The sequence below is a fragment of the Panthera pardus genome, unplaced genomic scaffold (genome assembly GCF_024362965.1).
Source record: "Panthera pardus isolate Hobbes unplaced genomic scaffold, ASM2436296v1 HiC_scaffold_16, whole genome shotgun sequence".
In the NCBI taxonomy this organism is placed as follows: domain Eukaryota; kingdom Metazoa; phylum Chordata; class Mammalia; order Carnivora; family Felidae; genus Panthera; species Panthera pardus.
In genome coordinates, this window is record NW_026526721.1 from 125,686,706 (window position 1) to 125,709,945 (window position 23,240).

The 23,240-nt window shown below is 34.4% G+C and overlaps 1 protein-coding gene and 1 pseudogene across 3 annotated transcripts in view; both read left to right on the top strand.

The window, feature by feature from the left end:
* Positions 1-23,240, top strand: part of STAG1 (stromal antigen 1) — a 403,080-nt gene that overhangs the window by 310,382 nt on the left and 69,458 nt on the right. For all 3 annotated transcript variants that reach the window (XM_019437287.2, XM_019437295.2, XM_019437306.2), the window contains 7 exons: positions 428-545; positions 9,606-9,709; positions 17,305-17,397; positions 17,503-17,592; positions 17,740-17,943; positions 19,142-19,212; positions 20,983-21,070. In XM_019437287.2, coding sequence (XP_019292832.1) covers positions 428-545; positions 9,606-9,709; positions 17,305-17,397; positions 17,503-17,592; positions 17,740-17,943; positions 19,142-19,212; positions 20,983-21,070 — 768 coding nt within the window. The remainder of the gene's footprint in view (positions 1-427; positions 546-9,605; positions 9,710-17,304; positions 17,398-17,502; positions 17,593-17,739; positions 17,944-19,141; positions 19,213-20,982; positions 21,071-23,240) is intronic.
* Positions 10,377-16,284, top strand: LOC109257812 (60S ribosomal protein L9-like; annotated as a pseudogene).

Genomic DNA, 23,240 nt, shown 5'->3' on the forward strand with positions numbered 1-23,240 from the left:
GTAAGTAATTCTGACACCAAATTTTCAAATGGAATTCTGGGAGAAAGGAATATATGTCCTTTTTTAAAAAAAGCTAGTTCTAGAAACAAATCAAGAATAATGAAAAGTGACCTTGATCTAATTTATAATTTCAGGAATTCTGTTAAATAGTTATACTTTCAGTTTCCTCATCTATAAATGATGCCGTTGGACTAGGAGATAGATCCTTAACCTTACTACTGGAAAAAACAAAAAATTATCAAGTCTTCATACTGCATCCCCATTATTTACAATGACATACAAATATGTTTATTGTTTTCTAAGTGGCTCTTGGAAATATTGTGACCAAGCCATTTCAATTATGAAGAAAATGGTTTATCAAATTGAAATATTATTAGTAGTTTCTTCATTAAATGTTCTTCAGTCACAGTTGATTTGTTATTTTTAGTTACATGAACATGCAGCCTACTTGGTGGACAGTTTGTGGGAGAGCTCTCAAGAACTATTGAAAGACTGGGAATGTATGACAGAGTTGCTATTAGAAGAACCTGTTCAAGGAGAGGAAGGTATAGTATTTTGACAAGTTGATTTACATGGTGTTTGGGGTTTTCATGAATAATCATACCATCCTGTATAGGTCACTTCTTAAAATTAAATATATGTAAGCACACTATGTGTCTTTTTGCAAAGAGAACAGTTTGTTTCCTCTAACAAGTGAGAATATCTCTATAGTTTATAGAGTTTATAACATCTCTATAGTTTTTAGAGTTTATAACATCGTTCTAGATTAAGACTGCTACCATGCTGCACAGTTTTTAAAAATCCATGTGTTGTGTAATACTCAAAAAAGTTTTCTTTATGCTGATTTGAGACACAAAATACTGATGTACTTCATATAAAAAAAAAAAAATGTGCCCCTAGAATTTTACTGTATTTATGTGTGAATTTGGAAAAGGCTTTGACACATAAGGATTTAATTAGACCAGAGCCATCCCCTTTTGTTATATTTTCTTAAATATTAAAACCAGGAAATAAAAAATAAAGTCATTTACCTAGTTTCAAGAAATAGAAATAATTGTTATATGAAAATTTCTGAAGTATGTATCTTACTACATGTTAAATAATTAATATGAACAGCAAAATGGATATGTATATTTAATAAGGTATTTATATTCTAATTCTAAAAGCTTATATGAATATGAGCTCCTTAAAACTAGAAATGCTTTTTCCTACAAATGGTTTGTTTTTCAAACTAACCCATGATAATACTTTAAAGAACTGCTGTTTTACTTAATCCATACAACAGACCTGGAATATGGACACTTTGATATAAGTGACACTTGGGGTGAACCAAACATGGACTTCAGAATCAAAAGAAATACATTCAGATTTTTAACTCTTCTCTTTTGTCACTAGAATTCTCATTTTTTTTCTGATTGTTAGCTTCTTTTTCTTCATAATACAGAGGTTATTTTCTTTACATATCTTATGTGGGTTTTGTGAGGATTAAATAAGATAGTATACTTTTGATTTCCTCTTCTGTTTCCCCTATTTTTTTTTTTTTTCTGTGTGGTTCAGCCCTCTGGGATATAAGAATAAAATGAGCCATCTCCTGCAATAGACTACCTGAACAGGTCACTAGGAAAGTGATCATCCCCTGGTGTTCTTTCTAAGCAGTGATGCTAATTGGCATTATCTACTCTGACTTTAACAAATTCAGTGAGAGAAACAACAGGTATGCATCATATACAAATACACTCCAGTAAAGTGGCTCACATTGCCTCATTTAAACAAATATTTGCCTCACAACCTCATTCTTAATCTGTAACAAAAATCCTTCCCCAGATTTTCCCAGACCTTCTATAAGGTGCAGGTAATTATAGTATATTTGACCCTACTTTATAATTTACTTTATTCTCATGTGTTTTTCTCCCTGGATATCCTTGTTAAGAAGATGGCCCTATTTCAAAATTGATGGTCCAACTAGTTTCACTAGGTCAAATTCTCAACATTACTCCAAAATTTTCTCTTTATTTTACTTACACGGGTTCCTGCTACATTCACTGACTTTATGCATTCTGTTTCTAGTGAATCTTACCATTTTCTCTAATAAAATACAGTCTAGTCAACACTTGAGCAAAGTGCCTGCCATACTATATAGTAGTACGTTCCATTCATTTTTTTACCCTTGACTGTTTCCATAGAATCAGCGTATTATCAGAGTGGGTTAGAACTTGTTGTTTTTTCTTTTTGTCATCCCATGCTCTATAAGGTTATTTCCAAGGAGAAGAAGGGAAGCAGAGGAATATAAATTACGGAAAGAATAGACAAAGTGCTATGCTTTGGTACTTTTAACCTTTTACTCATTTAAATAAGATATGTCAGTCAGTCAATAGTAATTACTATGTCAGTTGTCAAGGTGTTTTGCATGGATTTATCTTGTTGAAATAACTATGTACTCTTAGATGTTTTGTGATTTAAGTTTAGTTGACATTGGGTTTAACTTCATCAGTCAAGAAGTTAGTTTGGTTTGGCGTGACATAGGTTTGTTTAGTTTGATTTTAGCTAGAAAAGTGAGTTAAAATGGGAAAAAAGTTTTTTTGTTTTTTTGTTTTTTAATTTTTTTAACGTTTATTTATTTTTGAGACAGAGAGAGACAGAGCATGAACAGGGGAGGAGCAGAGAGAGAGGGAGACACAGAATCCGAAACAGGCTCCAGGCTCTGAGCTGTCAGCACAGAGCCCGACGCGGGGCTCGAACCCACGGACCGCGAGATCATGACCTGAGCCGAAGTCAGACGCCTAACCGACCAAGCCACCCAGGCGCCCCGGAAAAAAGTTTTTAAGTGAACCCAAGTTTTAGGATATGAAGGCAAGGCTGAAGAGATTATGAATAACAAGCACAAAACTGTATCTATATCATGACCCCACTTTTTTCACACATTTGTTCACATGCATGCTGTGCCACATACTAGCTCAGGCATGGAATGGCATCCAAAGCAATCTTCTTTGCTAGTATTTAGCTGTATTTTCTGATAACAAAATACCACTAGTAACCTTTATTTTTGAGAGTGATTAGAAATTAAGTTATGTTTTAGGTAGGTGGAGTATGACAGTGGATGAAAGTTCAGTTAACAGTTGGAGACAGAGGACTGAAATTTGGGGAAACAGATACATTGTTAAAGATTTACAATAGCACGGGCGCCTGGGTGGTTCAGTCGGTTAAGCGTCCGACTTCAGCTCAGGTCATGATCTCACGGTCCGGGAGTTCGAGCCCCACGTCGGGCTCTGGGCTGATGGCTCAGAGCCTGGAGCCTGCTTCCAATTCTGTGTCTCCCTCTCTCTCTGCCCCTCCCCCGTTCATGATCTGTCTCTCTCTGTCTCAAAAATAAATAAACGTTAAAAAAAAATTAAAAAAAAAAAAAAGATTTACAATAGCAGTTTAAATCATCATATCCTAAAGAATGCCTCATGGTGTTTTTAAGGGTCAAGTTGTGGTGGTGATGGTGGTGGTGGTGTTTTGTTGATGTGTGTGTGTGTGTGTGTGTGTGTGTGTGTGTGTGTGTGTGTGTGTGTGTGCGCGCGCGCGCGCACATGCGCGTCTTAGCAAAATCAAATTACTGGATAAATTTTTAGTATAATATGAGGGCCTGGGTAACAGGTAGCCAGGTAACAAAACCATAACTAAGTCATTTGACTTATGTGGTTTTCTGCTTCTTCATCTGTTAAAAAGAAAATCCCAAAAAATCTAGTGTAGATAATCTTCTGTGGTCATTTCTGCTAGTAGAATTCTAGTATCTAGGTACTGGATAAAGTATATATGGGCAAATAGAATTCTTCAAAGCAGGAATCATTAATTTATTTATAATTTTAAAATATTTATTAACCACCTTCTGTATTCTAACTGTAACACTAAGCACCCAGGGTGAATTCCTGAGCAAGGTCAGCTCACTGCCCATAAGAAGTTTACATTCTCTTAACGAAGGCAGATCAAAACCAAGTAAAAGAATAATTTAGGAGTTAATAAGTGTGATGGATGATAATATTATGAGGGGTCCATCTTCAGATTGAATCCCTAAAGGAAGAATTTGCTGAGGAGGCCACCTGTGAGTCAAGAAACTGAAGGATGAGGGGGTGCCTGGGTGGCTCAGTCAGTCAGGCACCTGACTTTCGCTTAGGTCATGATCTCACAGTTCATGGGTTCAAGCCCCACATCGGGCTCTGTGCTGACAGCTTGGAGCCTGGAGCCTGCTTTGAATTGATTCTGTGTCTCCCTTTCTCTCTGCCCCTCCCCTGCTCATGTTTTCTCTCTCTCTCTCTCTCTCTCTCTCTCTCTCTCTCTCTCTCTCTCTCTCTCTCACACACACACACACACACACACACACAAACACACACACAAATATTTAAAAAAAAAAAGAATCTGAAGGATGAGGCGGCTAGCCATGGGAAGTATCAAAAGAGAGCCTCCTAGGTAGGGTAGATAGCAATTACAGAGGATCTGAAGCATGAATGATACTGTGTTTCAGTAGCTGCAATAGCTAGAGTGTAGTGAACCAATGGCACAAGATGAGATACAGGCAGAAGCCAGATAATGTAGAACATTTTAGCTTGTAAGGAGATTTATTTAGTTCATTCTAAGTAATAGGCATGCAAAGATTTTAAACATGGGAGTGATATGATCCAATTCATATTTTAAGAAAAATGATATTTGCAAACATCATTTGGAATAGGCAGAAGACCAGTTCGGAAACTGCCATGATGGTCTGTATGGGAAATGATAATAAAAATATAGAAGAGGAAGATAAATTATAAAGAAAAAAAAAAAAAAAAGAGCCCATGGCTGAGTTTTAAAGATTGTTGCTAGGGGACAAAAGCAGGAAGGGCAAGAGAGACTAAGAGCCTCTAGCAAGCTATATAAAAAAGGTAGTAAGAAATTATTATACCCTATAGAAGCTCAGTAAAAAGGATGTTCAAGAGACCTGGGGTTAATAACATATATTACAGAGAAGAAGAAAAACTGCAAAGATTATTAGTTTTAGTGGTGATTTAGGTTGTTGGTGACTTTTAAGCATTTCTTTTCAATCGTAGTCAGGGAAAGACGCCACAGTTCAAGGTGATGTGAATAAAACATTAGTGAGGAAATGGAGATAATGTACAAAGAGGTTTCCGAAGCTTTAGAAAGTTGTATAGTTACCTGATAATTCATAGTGCAAACAGCTACCCATTTCTTACCGTCACTGTGGCTGTTTGGCTCTTGTCTGTGACTTATGGCTTGTTATGCTTTCAAATTTTATTATTTGGCTTGGCTGTCATATCTCAAAGGGAATTTCAATTAAATTGTAACTGTTTTGAGTTTACCATGTCTAAATAGATGATTCAAAATTATAAACTAACAAAATTAATGTCATTGGACACTGTAAGGTTGGGTTATTCTTCAACACTAAAGATTTTTATACAGAGTAGGGGAATGTTTCTGTACTTGATAAGTTCTCTCTCCTCATTTTCTACACAACTAAATTTTCTTCATAAGTAAAAGAAAATACATTTAGTTCATAGACAAACTTGTCATTCCTTTTATCAAATGTGAAAAAGTATAAAATTCTAGAATCATAAAAATAGAAACTTAGTTGTTTTATTGAGTGGGAAGCTTTTTTCCTTTTATTTGGATCAAGGAGTATAAATGGAAGAGCTGAAGCTATTTCATGTGGCTTTCCTAAGACAGGCTGAACTTCATGTGTTTTTCCTAAGACAATTAAAATGTTAAAACCAAAAAATGATTGCATTAAGATATCCATACATCATATTATACAGGATGATTTTAGTACAAAATAAAAAGGACAGGATTTTATTATGTCTTTTCCTTCTCATTGATATTGACCATTTTTTTAATAATCAATATAACTTCTAAAGCTTAATCTTTTTTAATTTATACCTAAGTCTGTCTCTATAATCCCCGTATCTTTTGGCCTTTAACATAAATAAGTATACAGAGAAAGGGGGAGAGAGGCAGACAGATAAAATTAAGCTATTCAAATCAGTGTCAAATTTCTATCTTTAAAAATATATAGGAATGAATTCGATAAGAAAAGTACCAAATCAGTGTGAAGAAAACCATAACATTTTGTTAATTTGACATCAGATAAGATCTCAAAAATAAAGAGCTATGCTATGTACCTGACTGAAAATATTACAAAAATGTCCATTCTTTCCGTGTAGTATATAATTTTTTTTTTCAATACCAATGCAAGAAGTGTCTGAGTGGCTCAGTCAGTTGAGCACTCAACTCTGGATTCTGCCTCTGGTCATGACCCCGGGGTCATGGGGTCAAACCACGCGTCAGGCTCCACACTGAGCATGGAGCATACTTGGGATTCTCTTTACCTCTGCCCACTCATGCTCGCTCGCTCTCTCTCTCTGTCTCTCAAATAAGAAAATAAAATAAAATACCAGTTTGAATTCCAGTGGGTTTCTGCAAGTTCTTCAAGATGAGATGAGAGGAGGAAGTAAGCAAAATGATTTCATATAAAATGTTTTCTTTTGTTTAAAAGGATAGTGCTTGGGGCGCCTGGGCGGCTCAGTCAGTTAAGCGTCCGACTTCAGCCAGGTCACGATCTCGCGGTCCGTGAGTTCGAGCCCCGCGTCAGGCTCTGGGCTGATGGCTCGGAGCCTGGAGCCTGTTTCCGATTCTGTGTCTCCCTCTCTCTCTGCCCCTCCCCCATTCATGCTCTGTCTCTCTCTGTTCCAAAAATAAATAAAAAACGTTGAAAAAAATTAAAAAAATAAAAAAATAAAAGGATAGTGCTTAAGAGCACAGACCCAGGAATCAGACTACCTGAGTCCATGTCTTGACTCCACTACTACCTGAGTACTTTGAAAGTTACTTAACTCTGTGGCTCATTTTCCCTATCTATAAAGTGTGAAGATATTAGTTCTATCTCTTGGAATTGTGTTGAAGATAAAACAAGTTAACATACAAATCACTTACAACAGTGCCTTACTCATCATAAGTGCTTAATTAGGAATGTGTGGGTGGCTCAGTCAGTTAAGTGTCCAACTTCAGCTCAGATCATGATCTCGCGGTTCACAGAGCACTGCTTCAGGCTCTCTGCTCATAGCTCAGAGCCTGGAGCCTGCTTCGGATTCTGTGTCTCCCTCCCTCTCTTTGCCCCTCCCCCACTCATGCTCTTGTCTTTCTCTCTAAAAAATAAACATTAAAAAAATTTTTTTCAGTGCCTAGTTAATTGTTTGCTATTAGCATTATAGAAATTAGAAAATATTTAGAAAAAGGCCTGGGTAAGGGAATCTTGTTCAACTAAATGTTCAGATTAGTTGAATTAAGTTATATATTAAGGTGTAACACATTATAAAGCAGCTATCATCAAAATAGGATGGTGTTGTAATAGAAATAGACAAATAGATTAGTGAACCTAAAGAATCCAGAAATCGTCTAACCATATATGATAGAGCCTAAAACACTTTTTTAAATGTTTAAGTGGGACATTTAAATGCAGGGAAAGCTGGTTTACTTAACAATGGTGGAGGCATAATTGGCTGTTCATCTGGTGTAAGAATAAATAGGCCATATTCATGCAACCAGCAGAAATAAATTTCAGACAGAATAAATTTATAAAAGCTAGAGAGAGAGAAGAAAATGAATTAGAAAATATATTTTTAGGGACGCCTGGATGGCTCACTCGGTTGAGCATCTGACCTCAACTCAGGTCACGATCTTGCAGCTCACCCATTCAAGCCCCACTTCAGGTTCTGTGCTAATCTCTCGGAGCCTGGAGCCTGCTTTGGATTCTGTGTCCCCCTCTCTGTCCGTCCCTCCCCCCACCCCCGCCTTGCTTGCTCTCTCTTTCCCTCAAAAATAAACTTTTTTTTTTTTAATTTTTTTTTTTAAATTTTTTTTTTTTCAACGTTTATTTATTTTTGGGACAGAGAGAGACAGAGCATGAACGGGGGAGGGACAGAGAGAGAGGGAGACACAGAATCGGAAACAGGCTCCAGGCTCCGAGCCATCAGCCCAGAGCCTGACGCGGGGCTCGAACTCACGGACCATGAGATCGTGACCTGGCTGAAGTCGGACGCTTAACCGACTGCGCCACCCAGGCGCCCCAAAAATAAAGTTTTTTTTAATTAAAGAAAATATATTCCAATAATCTCTAGGACAAGGAGATCTTTGAAAGCAATGCAAGAAACCTAGGAGCCTTTTTGTATCTGTATGAGATAATAGATGTTCGTTAACTTTGTGATAATTTCACAATATATGTAAGATCATTATGCTGTACAACTTGTACAGTGTTATATGTCAATTATATCTCATTAAAACTAGAAAGATAAAAAAAAGCCAGAAGCCATGAAACAGTACAGATGTAACTTTGTAAAAATTAACAATTTCTGTAAAAAAAAATTCTAACAAAAGATACCCTAAAGATTCTGGCATCAAAAGGACAAACTAGGAGAAAATATTTGCCTCATTCAAAAGACAAAGTTACTACTCCTTATACGCAGGAATTCAAGAAAGGTGAATAGCAGTAGAAAAATGGGCAAAGAATAAATATAAAAATCTCAGAAAAAAGTTCTAAGCCAATAAAACAAGAAAATACATTTCACTGATAAGTACAAAGGAAGAAGCAAAATAACGAAATAACCATTTTTCAAATTGGCAGAAATTAAAGGGATTTATGACATTTCGTGCTGGCTAGGGATATGAGGAACCAAACATCATTGCAGTTGGAGGTTTGAATTTCCATAAATAACCTTATATTTATTTTAACCTTTGACCCATTACCCTGTCTCAGAATTTATTCTACAGAAACATAAGTATCAGTTACATAAATATATGTGTGTTAATGATATTTGTTACTGCATTGTTTATAGTGACAAAAATTTGGAAACGATTTGAGTAAAAGGTAGAAGAAGGTTGACTAAATTGTGGAACACTTATGTAATAACATAATTATGTAAGAAATTATTCATAATGTGTACATAGTGACTTGAAAGATATTCAAAATCTATTATTTTTTTAAAATATGTAGAGCTCACTTTTTATTTAGAAAAAGATATCCTATTGTATGAGCTTTAAATGATGAGAAGGAAATATGGTAAAATTTTGGTATTGCCTAATTCAGAAATATGGTCTTAGACTGGGTATTAGAAGAAACCACTGTCCTCTTTTTCTTTACTTTCTAATTCTCTTTCATGTTTGACTTAGGATAAGCATATATTACTTCTTTAAAAAAAAAAGTATAGGGGCGCCTGGGTGGCGCAGTCGGTTAAGCGTCCGACTTCAGCCAGGTCACGATCTCGCGGTCCGTGAGTTCGAGCCCCGCGTCAGGCTCTGGGCTGATGGCTCGGAGCCTGGAGCCTGTTTCCGATTCTGTGTCTCCCTCTCTCTCTGCCCCTCCCCCGTTCATGCTCTGTCTCTCTCTGTCCCAAAAATAAATAAAAAATGTTGAAAAAAAAAATTAAAAAAAAAAAAAAAAAAAGTATAGAGCTTAACTTCAGTCTTTAAAATAACCAGTAATAAAATATGTTTGCAGTTTTTTATAACTGTGTGTTCTCTTTAATACATGGTTATTATAAAACTGTCTACTCATACTAATGCGTTTTGTTTCACTTTAGCAATGTCTGACCGTCAAGAGAGTGCTCTTATAGAGCTAATGGTTTGTACAATTCGTCAAGCTGCTGAGGCACATCCTCCAGTGGGAAGGGGTACTGGCAAGAGAGTAAGTTAAATTAGTGAGAAATCTACCAAAAGACTTTTAATGTAATTGTCTTAAATATTTGAAAATTTTGATGGTATATGTATGCATAAAAACATGGAATTTCTGTAAAGGATACATGCTATGGTGCTTTGTCATTATATACTGTCTACTGCACTTAGGTTTCAAAAATAGATTCTTTTCTTCCATGTTCCCAAAGCACCTGTACCTGCTTCTGTTCTAGTACTTTAATAATTTTCACATTCATATCTGTTAAAAATGCAGAAAGGCTCTGAAAGCAAACTGCCTAACTTTACTCTTCCATTTAGCAACTATTTAATCTTCAGATAGTTGATTATTTTCTTTGTGTGTTAATTCTCTTATTTGTAATATGGGGCTAATAATGCAAGTTTTATTGGTTATAAAGATGAATTGAGATAGTCATTGATGGAAAGACCAGCTCTGGTGGTGTGCAGAGGTAGGTAATTTCTCTCTACAAAAAAAGAAAAAATGAAACTGCAAAATTTGTCAAAAAAAAACTTATCAAAGAGCTCTGGAAGTTCACCAGAGATAAAAAAACAAATTGAAGGATTTGTTTTTGAAAAGCTGCTAAAGCTTCAGGTAAAAGCAACAGGAGTCTGCTGCCTTCTTGCCTGGGATTATAATGCACACACACCCATCCACAAGGTTGATGTCGTGTTACCAGAGTGGTACTGTCTGCAAAAAACAGCAGCTTTGCTTGCAGAGGGGGCAGACTCAATATGGTACAAATGGCAAAAGTCCAGAGCTTTGTGAACTAAAAATGGCAAACATGGTAGAAACAAACAAGGAAAACCCACAGCTGTGATATTCAGAGGTTGTGGTCCCAGATGGGAAGAACAGTGGACCAGCCAAGAATCTAAAAAATCCTGGAAATGAAAAAGCCATAAAAGGGTGAGATGAGCTCTCCATACATCACTGGCTGACTGAGAAACCTGAGAAAACCCAATGGAAAATAAAAGTCAAAGCAAACTTAGGTATTAGCTGGACTTTTTTTTTAATTAAGTTTTTTATTTTAATTCCAGTACAGTTAAAATACAGTGTTATATTAGTTTCATATGTACAATATAGTGATTCAGGAATTCTGTACATTACTCAGTGCTCATGATGATAAGTGTACTCTTTAATCCCCAAATGCCCCACCCACCTCCCCTCTGGTAACCATCAGTTCCTTCTCTATAGTTAAGAGTTTGTTTCTTGGTTTGTGTGTCTCTTTTTATTTTCCTTTGCTCGTTTGTTTTGTTTCTTAAATTCTACCTATGAGTAGGATCATATGCTATTTATCTTTGTCTTGACTTATTTCACTTAGCATTATACTCTCTGGCTCCATGCATGTCATTGCAAATGTCAAGATTTCATTCCTTTTTATGGCTGCATAATATTCCATTGTGTATGTATACAGTATCTTCTTTATCAATTCATCTACCAGTGGACATTGGGCTGCTTCCATAATTTGACTATTTTAATAATGCTCCAATAAACATAGAGTTGCATGTATCCCTTTCAGTTTGTGTTTTTGTGTTTTTTGCATTTTACCCAGTATTGCAATTACTAGATTGTGGAACAGTTCTATTTTTACCTTTTTGAGGAATGTCCATACTGTTTGCCACTGTGGCTGCACCAGTTTGCATTCCTACCAACAGTGCATGAGTGTTCCTTTTTCTCCACATCCTCGCCAACACTTGTTGTTTCTTGAAGAAGTGGCTGATCTTTGAATATACTTTCTAACCCAGGTCTCAGAGGGGAGAAGCCTTATATGTTGGAAGTATTTAAGCACCAACTCTGCCCAAATCATTGATTGACCAGGAATCTATTGAAATACTGAAAACTCTTAGGAAACAGGCTTTAAAACAAAAATAATGAAAATTCTAAGCAGAGGCCACATACATCATGGGAGAGACAGATTATATATACATTTCAGGTTTAAGATTACTTTTTTAAGTAATGAAACTCAGAAAAATCAGTTAAAAATCCATAATTGCTTCACCATATTACCTAAAAGTGTTGGCTCTTCCAGAAAAATTACAGCCATGCAAAGAAACAGTAAAATGTGACCATACTCTGGGTGAAAAAAGCAGACAATAGAAATGGCTTCTCATTAGGCCTAATTATTGGATTTAGCAAATACTTCAGAAAATACGTTGAAAGAATTAAAGGAAAATATGTTCAAAGAATTACAGGAAAATATGATAATAGAAATAAGGAATCTTAATAATGAAAAAACTTAATGGAAATTCTAGAGTTGAAAAGTACAATGACATTTCAAATTCATTCTTTGGGTTTAACAGCACATTTGAGATGACAAGAAACATCCTACATGAACCCAGATTAATAAAAATCATTCTGAAGAACAGAGAGTAAAGAAGACTGAAGAAAAATGAACAGAGCCTGAGAAATATGTGAAACAATATTAAGTGCATCAAGTTTGTATAATGAGAGTTCCAGAAAGAAAGGAGAGAAAGAGGAAAGAAAAACACTTGAAGATATAATTGCCAAAAACTTCCCAAATTTGGTGAAAAACATAATCCACAGATAAAGAAGCTTCACAAAACTCAAGTAGTGTAAACACAAAAGATTCATCTCTGGACAGGATAGTCACTGTTGAAAGCCAAAGACAAAAAAAATCTTGAAAGCAGCGAGAGGAAAAACATGTCATGTAGAGGGCAATTGTAATAAGATTACTAATTAATTTTTTATAAGAAACAGTAGAGGCCAGAAGACTGACAGAATGAAATATTCACTGAAAGAAAAGAAAATTGCCAACCAAGAATTCTAAATCCAGTAAAATTACCTTTCAAATATGAAGGTGAATTAAAAACATCCCCAGATAAATGAGAATTTAGAGATATGTTGCTGGAAGACCTGCCTCAGAAGAAATACTGAAAGAAGTCCTTTAAGCTATAAAGAGTAATACTGGATGTTAATTCTAATTCATAGGAAAGAATGAAGAGCACCAGAAATAGTAACTATGTGGGTGGCTATAAAAGGCCATGTATATTAATATATCTTTTTTTCCTCTTCTTTAAAGGGATGTAAGATTAATAAAAGCAATAATTATAGCACTAAAGCATTAAGATTATAAGATATGCAGATATATGTGACAGCAATAACACATATATAATAACACACATAATAAAATAAGGGTAAAGGAAATGGAATTATATCGGAGCAAAATTGTTGTATTTTGCTGTAACTCAATATTAATCTAAAGTTGATTATAGTAAACTAAAGAAGTATATTATAATCCCCAGAGCAACTACTGATACCCAAAGAAAATGAAAGCAAAATCAACAAATAAATTATAATAGTATACTAAAAAATGTTTAACTCCAAAAAACATAGTAAAGAAGGAATGCACAAAAAAAGATGAGACGTATAGATAGCAAAATGGCTGACATAAATGCAACCATATCAAAGCTTACATTAAATATGAATGTACAGAGATCCAAAAAGTAAAAATAGAGAAAACTATGGACTGGCTATGGAAAGATAGTAAGGAGTTATTGTTTAATTTTGTTGGAGATGGCAAGTTTTATTCTTAAGTCTTCATCTGTTAAAAACATACACTGAAATATTTATGGGTGAAGTGAAATGATATACCAAGAATTTGCCTTAAAATGCTACAGGAAATTAAAGTCTTTAGGAAATTAATGAAGTAATAGTGACAGAATGAGTACTTTTTAAATTTTTCCAAAATAAAAGTTTTAAAAACTTTATGTGTTGTTCCAACTTTAACTGAGCCCTTTCAGGCTAAACATTTCTTACCCTTTTGACTTGTGTTAATCATTTTTTAAGCACCTTCTTGCTTTCTCAACAAGTTCACTTCCTACTATTGCTATGTAAAAAAATTACTTTAAAACTTAGAGACTTAATAAGGCTTTATAGTCTCATACAGTTTCTGTGGGTCAGAAACTTGGGAGTGCCTTAGCTGTTCTTTTGGCTTAAGGTTTCTTATAGGTTTGCATTTAAGATGTTAGCCAGGGCTTTAGCCTCTGAAGATTTTATTGTTATTTTACTGCTTCTATAAATGGCTTAACTTACATGACTGGCGAGTTAGTGTTGATTGTTAGTGGGAGGCTTTAGAGCCTCACCATGTGGACATCTCAGTAGGACTGTTTGAGTGCTTTCAGGACATGGTTGCTACCCCCTCCCCCTGCTCCCAGAGTGAATGATCAAAGTGAGAATAAAGCAGAATGAATGAACCAAAGGAAAGTAAGGTAGACTTCTGTGTCTTTTATGATCTAGTTCTCAAAAGTGACACAACATCATTTCCACAATCTCCTATTGATTACACATGTCAGCCTTAGTCACTGTGGGAAGAGACTGCAAGGGCATGAATACCAGGAAGGAGTTACTGGGTGTCACTTGACGGCTGATTCTTACATTACCCTAGCATGGGAATCTCCAAGAAGCCCTGGTTCCTTTTAATAGAGTAGTATTTAAAGTTAAAATCTTGTCCCTAAGAGTACTCACTGTCAATTGATTATTATTTCTGATAGGCATTTTGAGTATACAGAGCTAAAAATATATATGTATATATTTCTCTGTATATATCCATATATACTAAATTACACATTTATGTTGATATTTATGACTTAAATTTAGCATAACAAGGTTTTTCCCTCTTTGATTTTGTATGTTTTTTCTTTTATTTTTTGGAAATATGTAAAACATTTATGTAGTTAAAAGGTGAAAAACATGTAAAAATATACATTCAGAGGAGTATTACTCGGCAATCAGAAAGAATGAAATCTTGCCATTTGCAACAACATGGATGGAACTATAGGGTATTATGCTAAGTGAAATTAGAGAAAGACAAATATCATATGACTTCACTCATACATGGAATTTAAGATACAAAACAGATGAACATAAGGGAAGGGAAGCAAAAATAATATAAAAACAGGGGACAAAACATAAGAGACTCTTAACTATAGAGAACAAACTGAGGGTTGCTGGTGGGGTTGTGGGTGGGGGAATGGGCTGGCTAAATGGGTAAGAAGCATTAAGGAAGACACTTGTTGGGATGAGCACTGGGTGTTATACATAGGGGATAAATCACTGGAATCTACTCCTGAAAACTTTATTGCACTATATGCTAACTAACTTGGATATAAATTTAAAAATTTTTTAAATAAAAAAACATTCAGAGAAGTCTTTGATACACGTTTCTCCCTCTTACCAGTAACCATTTTTATTTGTTTTCAGATTATCCTTTCAGTGTTTCATTTTACAAGTATAGGTAAATGCATGTACTCCATCCTCCTTTCTCTCACTTACCCTCAAAAGATAGTATATTTTGTACAGTGTCTGTACCTTACATTTTTTATTTAACAGTATATCCTAGATATCACTCCATAACTGTATTTGGAGATCTTTATTTTTTTATGGCTGCATAATATCCATTATGTGGGTACACTACTGAGAGTCTTTTGGGTTGTTGCCAGCCTTTTACTATTAGAAATAATGTGTAGTGAATAATCTTGTGTCATTTCATACTTGTACCATGTGTGTTGGTGGGGTAGATTGCTTCAAAGTGAGATCATTAGATCAGAGGAAAGATAGGTATACAGTTTTGTTAGATACTGGCAAAGTCTCCCTTCATACGTGGTATTCCATTTTTACCATCCCATCAGAGATACTGTGAGGATTAACTGAGTTCGTGCATGTAGACTGCCTAACATGATTACTCAATCAAAGACAGCTTTTTCCCTAAAATCAATATTCTTAGACCTTTCATACATTATCAAATGAATTTCAAGACTTCTCAATACCCTGAATACATTCCTAGATGTATATTCCACTTTATATGTAGTCCTTTTTATTACTTTGTGCAGAACTAAATACATACTTGGTAAATCATTCCAGAGTGATTATTTTGTATTTTAAGAGGTAGAAAAACAATATTAAGTTCCTGGAAGAAGAATCAGATAGGAGGCCCTATTCTTTCACATTCTCAAACATCTGTGAGAATGAAGACCATTCTCAGCAAACTATCAACATTCCAAAAAATGTTGACATCGCTCTGAAGGGATGCACTACTATTGTGAAGGATGCCAGACAAACCCTGCAAAGAGACTCAGTCTCCTTGGAAAGAAAAAGAAGAGGCTCCAAGTTGACAAATGGTGGGCAAATAGAAAAGAAATGGCTCTGGTTCGCATTATCTGTAGTCATGTACAGAACATGATCAAGGGCGTTACACTGGGCTTCCATTACAAGGGAGGGTCTTTGTATGCTCACTTCCCCAACAACATTGTTATTCAGGACAGTGGTTCTCTTGTTGAAGTCTGAAATTTCTTGAGTGAAAAATACATCTGCGAGCTTCAGATGAGGCCAAGGTGTTGCTTGTTGAGTATCTCAGGCCCAGAAAGATGAGTTAATTCGTTAAGGAAATGACAGTGAACTTGTGTCAGATTCAGCTGCTTTGATTCAGAAAGCCACAACAGTTAAAAACAATATCAGAAAATGTTGGGATGGTATCTGTGAAAAAAAAAACAGTTCAGCAGCCTGATGAATAAGATCTAAGTTTTCCAGGGGTGCCTGGGTGATTCAGTCGGTTAAAAGTCAGCTCTTTTTTTTTTTTTTTCCTAGTTTATTTATTTATTTTGAGAGAGAGAGCGTGTGCACACCAGTGTGAGCAGAGGAGGGGCAGAGAGAGGGAAAGAGATAATCCCGGTGTCAGTGTAGAGCCTGATGCAGGGCTTGATCTCAAGAACCATGAGATCATGACTTGAGCCTGAATGCTTAAGTACAGTTAATTTACTGATCCACCTAGGCATTCCAGGCATCTAACTTAATGCTTAAGATTCTCTCTCTCCTTCTCCCTCTGCACCTCCCCGCACTCTCTCACTCTCAGACAATAGAAAAGATGTCCCAGCTACAGAAACAGCAAGGTGCCAAATGATTTCTCAGACTTATTTGTGGTATTTTAAAGATACAATAAAAGCTGTATTGATTTTTTTTTTAAATGAGGGTTTACATTTATTAAGTGGTAATTTATATTGGAATGTTTCTGTTTTGTAATACCATTCAACATTATGATCCTAAGTTCCTTCAAGATAAATACAAAATGCAGAATATCTTGGGGAAATTATTATCTTGAGTGCAGAGATATTGTTAGTGTATGCGTCAAAAAATAAGTGAAAATTTATTAGCTGCTGATAATATAAAAGCATTACTTTCTAAAGTATTTTCAGAAAAGTGTATTTAACATAGGGGAGATTACTGTTAACATACTGAGGTTAAAACTCTGGAAAAATTGTTTCACCATTAGTTCTAATATTTTTATGTTGATAATTGGTTTTATAGAAGTGTTTGTTTTTGTTTTTATTTAACCTAAACAAGTAGTAATTTATCTAAATTTGGGTGATTCTTAAATAAGTAGTTATTTCATAAAGTAATACTGCATGTTAACTAGAAATAAGCGTAAAACTAGAGATATTTGTTTTAGTAGTTTGTTAAGCTCCTCTGAAAATTCTCGGGTACGTTATCTGCCAGTGCTTCATTGTTCTGTGTAACATTCTAGATTTATAAATTAGTATGTGACATTATGTTCTTTACCCATTTAAATTTATTTCTAGGTGCTAACTGCCAAAGAGAGAAAAACTCAAATTGATGATAGAAACAAATTGACTGAGCATTTTATTATCACACTTCCTATGTTGCTATCAAAGGTATAGTTTCATTTACATTTCTGTGCTAATATGCCACTGAGTTTGCTTATTACACTGAACTATTAAAGTAGTCACTTCTTTTTTCTTTGCTTCTCTTCCTTCTAGTATTCTGCAGATGCAGAGAAGGTAGCAAACTTGCTACAAATCCCACAGTATTTTGATCTAGAAATTTATAGCACAGGTAGAATGGAAAAGGTAAGACACTGTGAAATTGAAATTCTATTATAGTCAGTTTAATTAACTAGATTATTTCATTTCATGTAATCTATAGGCTTATAATTTGACAGATGCTTATTTTTATTAATCTAAATATCATAGTTTTTTTTTTTTTCCCCTCCTCAGCATCTGGATGCTTTATTAAAACAGATTAAATTTGTTGTGGAGAAGCATGTAGAATCGGATGTTCTAGAAGCCTGCAGTAAAACCTATAGCATATTATGCAGCGAAGAGTATACCATCCAGAACAGAGTTGACATAGCTCGAAGTCAGCTAATTGACGAGTTTGTAGATCGATTCAATCATTCTGTGGAAGATCTACTGCAAGAGGTCTGTTTTAAAGTTAATGTGTATATATGTGATAATTTTGGCTAATAGTTATTCAGAGTTGTTGAATGTGTAAATTATTTCCATTTTAAAGTAAAATCTAGTAGAATTCCCTACCTCTTTCAGATCTTAGCATTATTGCAGCTGTTCATCCTGTAAAGATTAGCCTTGGTTATACTTTATTTTAAACACCTATTCATAAAAGCTAAATTTTTTCTCTTTTAAGAAATACCTTTTTAAAGTCTGGCTTTTCTTAATTCATTTTTTCATTTTTTATTCCTGGAACCTAAATTACATTTTAATATTATTCAACTCCTATAATGTGCTAATGAATACAACATAAAAATTAAGTGTACTTACAAGGAACAGCCACTCACCAGTGGTGTGCCCAGGATAGCAGCAGACCTCTCCCAACTGTTTTTGTTTTTTTTTTTTTTTTTAATGTTTATTTTATTTTTGAAGGAGAGAAAGTGAGCATGACCAGAGGAGGGGCAGAGAGAAAGAGGGAGACAGAGGATCTGAAGCCCCGACATGGGGCTCGAACCCAAAACTGTGAGATCATGACCTGTGTTAAAATCAAGAGTCTCACACTTAATCAACTGAGCCACCCAGGCACTTCTCCAGCTGGTTATTTTTATAATTATTTTTGTGATTCCCATTTCTTGCCCTCTTCCTCCAATCATTGTAAGGCAATTTGGAACCCCCACAGATTTCTGTGCTTTGATGGCCAGACTGATAGGATTTTCTTTTTAATCCATGTAACCAATTTTTCCAACTTCTAATTTTTAATTTTAACTTCTGAGTTTTATCAACCATTTTTTATTTTTCATTGTGATTTTGAGCTACCAAAGGAACTGACAGTAAAATCTTTGAAGTAACCATTAAAATCTTTAAAGCACGTACCTTTTCACTCAGCAGTTTCAGTGAACTTATGCTAAAGTATTAATCAAAAAAATGTACAAAGTTAACATTTATGACATTGTTTAAAATGCAAAAAATGGTTATCTCTGGGTATTACAATTATGGCTGTTATTTTTTATTTTTTTGCTTATTTGTACCTTGTTTTTTACCAACAGTGAATATGTACTCTTTATATAATAAAAAAGAATTCTTTTAGGCAGTAAGCATTAACAGACTTTCGTGTGAATTTGAGGGTAAGTAAAGTTATGGTAATGAAGTGATGTCTTTTTTTTATTTATAGGGAGAAGAAGCTGATGATGATGATATTTACAATGTTCTTTCTACATTAAAGCGGTTAACCTCTTTTCATAAGTACGTCATTTTATTTAGATTTAGTTAATAACATATTAGCCAACGTAAAATAGACTGTTTTGATAATATTTGACATCTGTATAACAATGGAAAATTTTAGACAAATATAGAGATGTTATGATTTTTCTACTATTCAGATTTTCTCTCTATAAATTATTGGTTTTTATTATTTGATTATTTAAGGAGTAAGATTTATCATTCAAGTGTAACAAATGTACACTGTACACTGTAAAAGTTTGTTAATCAATATTATTAACACATTAGATGGGCTTACTCTATAAGCTAGAGGTTTTTTTTTTTAATTTTTTAATATTCATTTTTGAAAGACAGAGACAGAGCATGAGTGAGGGAGGGGCAGAGAGAGAGACAGAGACACAGAATCTGAAGCAGGCTGCAGGCTCTGAGCTGTCAGCCCAGAGCCCAATATGGAGCTCAAACTCATAAACCTTGAGATTATGACCTGAGCCGAAGTCGGACACTTAACCAACTGAGCCACCCAGGCGCCCCATAAGCTAGGTAGAGTTTTATAGGTATAATTTTCAATTGATAGCTTTTAGAAATCTTAATAAGAAAAAAATTTGGGAGGAAGCCATGAAAGTTCATCTAAGTGTCATTTTCAAATTGTAATTTACATGTCCCTTGTTAATGAAGTGTGTTTGCTCCATAAAGAAACGAAAATAAAGATCTTTGTTGTCTAAAGAATGTTTAAGTGTAGCCCTTACATTAATGAACACTTCAGATTTCAAAAGCAATGTCTAAAATCTAAGACTTTTAGATTTTCTTTTTACACAAGTACATTTTTTAGACTTCTATGGAGAAATAAACTCTTAGTTTTAAAAATATTTTGACATTTCAAAATAAAAATTGACAACTAATGTCAAAACTCCTATTTTAAAAAATATTTTGACATTTCAAAATGAAAGTTAACATTCACTGATCTATTTTTAGTAGAACTCATGAGAAAATAAAATGTCAGCATTATTTCAATTAAGAAGCCTATAGCCACACTAAATTTCGAGCTTTGCCATATTTCCTTTCCCCTATTTCTGTCTTTCTTTATCTCTATTTTATGAATACAAATGTCTTTTAAAAATACATATGGGGGAGCCTGGGTGGCTCAGTCGGTTAAGCGGCCCACTTCGGCTCAGGTCATGATCTCGCGGTCAGTGAGTTCAAGCCCTGCGTCGGGCTCTGTGCTGACAGCTCAGAGCCTGGAGCCTGTTTCAGATTCTGTGTCTCCCTCTCTCTGACCATCCCCGTTCATGCTCTGTCTCTCTCTGTCTCAAAAATAAATAAACATTAAAAAAAAATTAAAAAAAAAAACATATGTATTTTTATGTTTTGAAATTATGAATGTATTTGTTAAAATGTGTTTTAAAATATACTAGGAAGAATGAAATGGAATACAAGCTTAGGTTGACTATGTAGTAGTAACCTTCATTGAAAGGTGCGAATTTTTATTGTTAATTAGTTTCTTTTAATTAATTCCTAATATCAGCTTACATATTTTGTCTCCTCTCCCCCTTAATCGTCCTTGTCCCTCTTTCCCTTTTCCCTTTTTCTTCCTTTTTCTTTCCTTCCGTCCTTTTTTCTCTACTTCCATCCTCTTTACTTCTTCCTTTCTTTCTGAGTACTTGAACATTTTTTATCCATCTTTTTTGATTCTATAAGAAAATGCAGTTAGTTTATACTTCTGCCTACTCAAACTGAGTTCAGATTTCAATTTTCTTCTACTCTAGAATAAAGTTAATGCATTTTTGTTTATTTTAGTGCTCATGATCTCACAAAATGGGATCTATTTGGTAATTGCTACAGATTATTGAAGACTGGAATTGAACATGGAGCTATGCCAGAACAGGTAGGAGTTTGTTGATATTCCTTCTTTGTCCATTTTAGAAGATGAAGCTTCTCTGAGATCACACAGGATTATTAAAAGCCTTACATAGAAAGTATACTCCTTAAATGCAGATGCCTCTTTTGAGAATTATTGCTATAGTAATTGAATATTACTGGTAGGTGTTCATGATTGGATGTTACTGGTAGGTGTAATATATCTTCAGGTTTGAACAGAAAAAAGTAGAGAAACTTTTTTATAATGTATTTTAAAAATTTAATACTAAAGTAAACATTATTGTTCTTTTAGGAAAAATCCCATTAATTTCCATAGTAGTAACTTCAAAACTTGATTCAGTTTGATGAAAATTCCTAATTATGGCTATATTGTAGGTACTGTTCTAGATATTGATAATGGTAAGCCTGAGTACGGCTTACTTTTTATAGTAGAACCATAGTTAAGTAAACTTGGAGCCTCTATTTAGATTTTAGACCTTTTTGCCTTCATATGTAAGTTGGAATGGAAAGGGCAGGAATTCACCAAATTTCTCTAGTCTGAAAGACACTTAAAATAGTCAATTCTATATGAGAATTAAGTTGTTAATTGTTAATTAACAGTTACAGTTATTACAGTTGTTAATGGTTACATGTAATGTAGTTAATTTTAATTGACAATTACATATAGTTATTGTTACTTAGCAATAACAATCTGTTGTAAGAATTAAGAGTTCTTTTGTATACTGCATATACTCATTCATTAGACCAAAATATCAACCAATAGTGAAGTATAGGTGGTGTTTAGGGGTGGTCTCATGTATTTCCATTTGGTAATGAATGCTTAAATACTAAAGCAGTAAGAATTTCAGCAGGTATAACAATTATGATTTCATATTAAAAGTTAATCACAGAAGTATACTTTCTCATTGTCTGTTTATATTCTCAAGCTGTTCTTTAAAGTTGAAAGGGATAGAGTTGAGGTATTCCTTGTTTTGGTTTCCTCATTTTCCTCAAGAAGATAATGAGAATAGCACATCTCTGTTTCATCTGGGGATTATAATTATGTCAAAATTTATTTTTAATCCACTATACCATCATTTATTGTCGTAGAACTGACTTGTGACTTCTTTGGTTGTCTTCTTTGATTATCTTGGTTTTCTCTTACTTATTTTCTTATTTCTTCCATTTTTAATTTCTTAGAGTAAGAGAACACATACATGTGACATTTGCTTATACTTTGTTACTCTTAACACATACTTTCTTTTTTTTAATTCAAGTATAGTTAACAGAGTGTTATATTAGTTTCAGGTGTACAATATAGTGATTTGACAGTTCTGTATATTACTCAATGCTCATCAAAAGTGTACTCTTAATCCCCTTCACCTCCTTCACCCATCCCCCCACTCACCTCCCCTCTGGGAACCATCAGTTTGTTCTCTAAGGTAAAGAGTCGGTTTTTTGATTTGTCTCTTTTTTTGTTTTGTGTTTCTGTGTTTTGTTTCTTAAATTCCACTTATGAGTGAAATCATGTAGTATTTGTCTTTTTCTGACTGACTTATTTCTCTTAGTATTACATCTTCTCATTCCATCCATGCTGTTGCAAATGTCAAGATTTCATTCTTATTTATGACCCATAATATTCCACTGGTGTGTGTGTGTGTGTGTGTGTGTGTGTGTGTCTGTGTGTCTGTGTGTGTGTGTGTGTGTGTGTGTATAAACACACATGCATATACATGCATACATACATACCACATCTTCTTTATCCATTTATTTAGTTGATGGATGCTTGGGCTGCTTCCATAATTTGACTATTGTAAATAATGCTGCAGTAAACATAGGGGTGCAAATATTTCAAATTAGTATTTTTGTATTCTTTGGGTAAATACCCAGTAGGAGAATTACTGGATCATTTTTATTTTTTTGAGGAATGCTGCACCAGTTTGCATTCCCACCAGCAGTGCACAGATGTTTCTTTTTCTTTACATCCATGTTTGCACTTGTTGTTTCCTGTTTGATTTTAACCATTCTAACAAGTGTGAGGTGATATTTCATTGAAGTTTTGATTTGCATTTCCCTAGTGATAAGTGATGATGAAAATCTTTTCATGTGTCTGTTGGTCATCTGTGTGTTTCCTTTGGAGAAATGTCTGTTTCTGTCTTCTTCCCATTTTTTAATTGTATTATTTGTTTTTGTGGTGT